General features: G+C 31.5%; 1 protein-coding gene across 1 annotated transcript; it reads right to left on the bottom strand.

Annotated features, from left to right (window-relative positions):
- Positions 1 to 565: 565 nt before the first annotated feature.
- LOTGIDRAFT_162090 (hypothetical protein) lies at positions 566 to 5126 on the bottom strand (the record flags this gene model as incomplete). Its single annotated transcript, XM_009058026.1, has 4 exons — positions 566 to 760; positions 1420 to 1528; positions 4283 to 4447; positions 5068 to 5126. The coding sequence occupies 4 exons, from the start codon at positions 5124 to 5126 to the stop codon at positions 566 to 568; spliced, it is 528 nt and encodes a 175-aa protein (XP_009056274.1).
- Positions 5127 to 5856: the final 730 nt, after the last annotated feature.

The following is a 5856-nucleotide window of genomic DNA, read 5'->3' as shown; positions in this document are numbered from 1 at the left end:
TATGAAGATTTTTTTATATTGATCATTGTTATTAGACAATAAAGATTATTTCATATTTATCATCGTTATTAAATTAGGTCACTTCCAGTTTACATGTGAAATGATGCAAGCTGCAAACTCCCAGTCGAAAACTTCCTGTGTAAGTTGAACTCTATGTAAGTGAAGAATCCCCCACTACTTAACCACTGTTTCCTTTACTACAACCAGGGAATGAAGTCCTATTTTTACCTAGCAATATCAACGAACGACGTAACTAGGTAATAGTTATAGTTTTCCATACAAAAACCCCTCACTCCCTGTATTTTTGTTTTTGTCATTCATTCATTATATTGCCCAAATGGGCTGAATGTTAGACAAGACCATGTATTGGGTATAATTCTGACCCATGAAAAATAAAAGTTTATTTTTACCCTCAACTCATAGTGTCAGAGTACACTCTGTTCAAAAGCCTAATTGAGACTATTTTGAATATATGAATGGATCTTTATTTTTTAAGGAACACTGATATCTTCCAAGGAATAACCCATACCTTTGCATCTTAATTTTCAAATTTATTTTGATTTTTTCAAACAGAAGTATTTTCTTTATTTTCATCTTCTTCCATTGGTGTACTAGTATCTAAATTATTAGTATTTTCATTTTCATTAACTTCTAGATTACTGTTATCTGCTTCTTCTTCTTCCTCTTCATCTTCATCACTATCATCTTCCTCTTCCCCATCTAACATAAATATTCTTACTCTTCTTTTTGAAGAGTAGAGCTGAAAAATATCAATATACAGATATATAATATCCCAGATGGATGTTTATTCCACAATTAGTGTGTTTGAGTTTAAAGATGGGTTTCCTTTTATGTTAGTGTCAAATTAAGCAAACTTTTTGATTAATTAGTGTTTTTAATGAATTGCTTTATTGCATATACTTAATAGTTTTAACAAATCATAAATGTCCATGTATGTACAGTCTGGATAAACAAAAACAAGGCTTTTTGACCTTTCTTTATCGGTCACTCATTGGTATTTTGCTGGTAACTCTCTTCTAATTTAGCTAATTATGAATTAATTATTTTTCCAAGTCATTAGAACACCTTTACTTTCTAATCAAACAAGTATTAGCATTTTCATAAATGAAAACAAGGGAACGCATCTTTAAAGAACAAAACTTTTCATAATAAAGAGAAATTCCATAGTTAAGGTACAAAATCTTTATCATGTGTAGTCCTATAATAAGTAATTAATTCATATAGTTAAATGCCCGCTTTTATTCTAGAAAAAAAGGAATTTAGAGCATGAAAATCACCCTTCAAAGAAGTCAAAAAAGAAAATTTTGATATTCATGAACTAAAAAATATGCATTTTCATGTTTGCAATTTGGCTAAATTTGATAAAGAAGCCTTTTATAAACTCAAAATTCTACATACCACAGTAGCAGTTTTTCGAGTTCCACTAACAGCGAATGAATGAGCTTGCATATTCTCTAAATGTCTGTAGGAATATTTTGGTATTAATGGACCAACATCTACTTTATTTCTGAAAGATATAATGAGAAAAACAAATAAACTATCATTCAAATATAATAATATATCTTTATCATTGATAAATCCTATTAATAAAAATATATAGAACAATGCCTGCAAGAAAAACAAAATGGTTTTTAAAACTAACAAATCTTTTCAAATTATAGATCAATTAAAATAATGTAATGAAGATAAGTTGAAGAAAACTGTCCAGCCAAAGGGACTCCCCATCATATATCACCTCTTTCAATTTCTGAACAAAAAATCTGTACCATCCTTGGCAAACCTTGGTGTCCCCAAAAACTAAAAGATTAAGTCGTCAACACATTAAATATCGATTAACTGTCAATTATTTTTGTTCTTGGGTCTGCCAACGATGAATTCAGTCCAAGAAAAAAATTAAGTGTCAGACCTAATTCTGACTTCAGTAAAATAAATTGATAATAATTTTATGATTACTTTTAAAGAGAATCTATAGAATTTGTTGGCCCATGAAAATAATGTTACTCTTTAATATTTCTTTGCCATCTGTGAATATTAACCTTCAGGGTCACTATATTTCATAATGCTTTGCTTTTAATTTCTTTCATCCTTTTTCACAGTCATGCCCTTAAGAGATTTTGTGTATTTTTTCCCTGATTTTAAGTGAAAGAAAGGTAGAGTGACCTAAAAGGTTAGAGTTATTGTGCCAATGAAGATTTCAAACTGTGTGTGGTGCAGTGGAAATACTTTGATTTATATCTGATTATTCAATCATAGCTCTAAAAAATTGACCTTAAGGTCAAATGCATTGTCAAAATTTGGGCCAAATTGACAGACCAACTGACCTGAAATGAGTTAAGGTCAATTTCCTTCAACAAATGACCACCTCTTAATTGTTCAAGAAGTCCAGCCTTTGATGAAGAAAGATATATTGACCAGTGTCCAGAGGCAGTGGACAGTTGGACTGACTGACAATAGACACCTGATCATGATCTAACAATAAACATTGAGCCCTGGTATAATGACATTGAAAGAGCAGTATTTGATGTGGGATAATTGGAGACATGCCGACATGGAAATGTAGAAAGGAAATAGAAACAGCTCAAGGCAATGGTTTATGGGAAAAAAAGCAGAAGTGTTATTTCACCTTAATTGGGAAAAGTACCAGTTGGTCCTAGCAAACTTTGAGTCTGTTGGGAATCTTCAATGACACGTACCACAACATTTTGAAAGAAACTACATTTTATATTTCATCTGAGCCCAAAAAGAATTCTTAACTCCAAAGCTGTAGCATTAGAGAGGCAAAAGAAGCAAATCCCTCACCTTTGAAACAACAACGATCTTTTGTCTTTTTTTTTCAATTATGTATTTTAAATTCACCCAGACCCCCCTCATTGCCTTCTTTTCACTTAGTTTATGCAAGGCTTCTATTTTGATTTATAGGAGTCAAATCTAACAAAAACCATATTCCTGTCACTTTTTTTTATTGGTCAAGCAAGGATAAAAGGGACAGGTACGTAATTATGGGGGCGTTGAGTTGAATGTTGAATATGTAAGTAAATAGTCTTCAGAAGAACTAGAAATGTTTGAAAATCGCATAATTCCTTCAAAAATACCTTAAACTATGAATTTTACTCACTATTTCTATATATGTCTTTTCTATATATCACAGAGTATCTGGACACTCAAGGATTTGCAGGCTCAAATTTCTATGTTGAGCTGTGAACACTCTACTGATTGGCAGCTACAAAAATTCTGTTCATGAGACTCAAGTGCGATTGGTAAAAAAAAATGGCTTTCCTGTCCTTTTAAGTCATCAGCCAAGTCGATTTATTGAATCAAAATATTTAGCTTACTATAAAGAGGGCTACTTATAAAACCTGAAAATTTGAATAGTCTAAAGGCAATATCAATGAATAGCAAAAATATTGTGACTTGTGTAGTATTGGTCTTGTAGTATCCTTAAAATGAAAATTTAAACCTTGGTGAATGGGTAAATAATCCATTTTTCATAAAGATCACCAAGGAAAGAAATTTAACAAGTCCCATGATGACATGAAACCCAATAATATGACCCCATCAAATTCAAATTTACAATCTAATATATCATTGAGGTTCCTTACATAATATTAACAGCAGTACATTATAAGATCAGACCTAATGCAGGTGAACTGTGCCATGTGACTCATATTTCCTGTAAATCAAGTTAAAAGATGTTTCAATAGGGTCTTAATGGTTTAAAGGAGACATGAGTATGGTTGTATTATATCATCAAATTATGAGCCCATAATTCAAACAGGATTTACAAACTCTTTAAACTTTCTTGAGTGAATTTTATCAGCCTAAAGACTCTTGTGCCATAGTCCATGAATAAAACTTAAAAAGTGCTTCCTGTTTTTCACCTTCTTTGTTTTGAAGCTTCCTCAAATACTAAACATTACAGGTGTTGGTTCGCCTTTTTCCGGTTGTTGATTTGAATCTTGAATATATGTAAATAGTCTTCAAAAGTACTAGAACTGCATGAAAATTGCATAATTTCTTTAAAAAATACCTCAAGGAATTTAACTTTCTATTTCTATGTCGTTTCTATATATGGCAGAGTATCAATAGCTGAGTCATCATTTTGACGGTGAGCTGTGAACACTTACTGATTACCTTAGCTAAAGACTGTCAGTTTCTGAGACTAAGATATGATTGGTCGAACAGATAGTGAAGGTGCTCCTTTAAAGGGATAATGTCACCTCCAAAGTAGTATCACGATATAAAAGATTAGAAAAATACTTACACATTTTGAGTGATATTTTCGGTAGATGATAATTTAGTAAAGATGGTATCTTTAAGAACAGTAAATGGTAATTGTACTAAAACTGGTCTACCATCTTCAATATCTTCTACCAACAATAGTGATAGTACTTTCTTGTCATAGTAACTTATATCTAGTATCAGATGACTGAAAAATACAACATAAATATAAATACAGTTATTGTGCTTGCTAAACAAGGTAACATATGTCACATACAATAATAAAAATTATAATAGTCTTTTTTAGCATAAAATTTAATTCATTTTACTTTAGAATTATAAAGGATCTGTTTTGTCTAAAATTTCTTCATCAAAGATATATGAATTCCAATTTTTATGCACTCAAAGGCTAAAAAATTCATCTTAATTGTACCAATATTAGCACTAATCCACATTACCATCTGTAGGTGAGGAAGGCTGGAGAGGACATGAACCTGCATTGGGATTAAACCCTGAATCTTCAGGTTCAATTTTTGGTTTATTATTTTTGAGTATATTAAATATACATGTTGGTGTAGTGTGTCTGAAGATTATGTACCATTTGTGTTCATTGGATGTACAAAATACGCCTGAAGATTAGGTACTGTTTGCGTTCATTTGATGTACAAAATACGCCTGAAGATTAGGTACTGTTTGTGTTCATTTGATGTACAAAATACGCCTGAAGATTAGGTACTGTTTTCGTTCATTTGATGTACAAAATACGCCTGAAGATTATGTACTGTTTGTGTTCATTGGATGTACAAAATACACCTGAAGATAACTTACAGTTTGTGTTCATTGGATTTACAAAATACGTCTGAAGATAACTTACTGTTTGTGTTCATTGGATGTACAAAATACACCTGAAGATAACTTACAGTTTGTGTTCATTGAATTATTACGTCTGAAGATTATGTATGCCTGAAGATTATGTACTGTTTGTGTTCATTGGATGTACAAAATACGCCTGAAGATAACTTACTGTTTGTGTTCATTGGATGTACGCCCGAAGATTACTACTGTTAATTGTGTTCATTGGATGTACAAAATATGCCAGAAGATTAGGTACTGTTTGTGTTCATTGGATGTACAAAATATACCTTTAGAATATGTACTGTTTGTGTTCATTGGATGTACAAAATACACCTTAAGAATATGTACTGTTTGTGTTCATTGGATGAACAAAATATGACTCCTACTGATAAAAAATCAATGCTTTGAATTGTTGAATCAACTTGTGTGAGGAAATGGAACACAAGAGTATCACAGTAACAATAGTTTTAACTCCAAATCAAATAAAGACCAGATGAGAAGGAATAAAATATTTCTTAATGAGCTTAAATTAATCCTAATTTTATTTCTTCACTCTAAAATAAACCTAACCTTTCACCTCCATCTTTTATATAGTGTCCTTTACTTGCTTCAAGTTACAGTTCAGAAGGTTAGGTGAAGGGATGATCATCAACACTGTTGACTGAGGCCTCTCACACACTCTACCATTCTGAACATAACTAATTTGAGGCAATGAAGGATAATTTGCCAAGACAATCTGCAGACACAAAATTAAATGGAAAT

This window comes from Lottia gigantea, assembly GCF_000327385.1.
Source record: "Lottia gigantea unplaced genomic scaffold LOTGIsca_32, whole genome shotgun sequence".
Taxonomy (NCBI): Eukaryota; Metazoa; Mollusca; class Gastropoda; family Lottiidae; genus Lottia; species Lottia gigantea.
The sequence above is the reverse complement of the archived record's forward strand: the minus strand, read 5'-3'. Positions and strand labels throughout refer to the sequence as shown.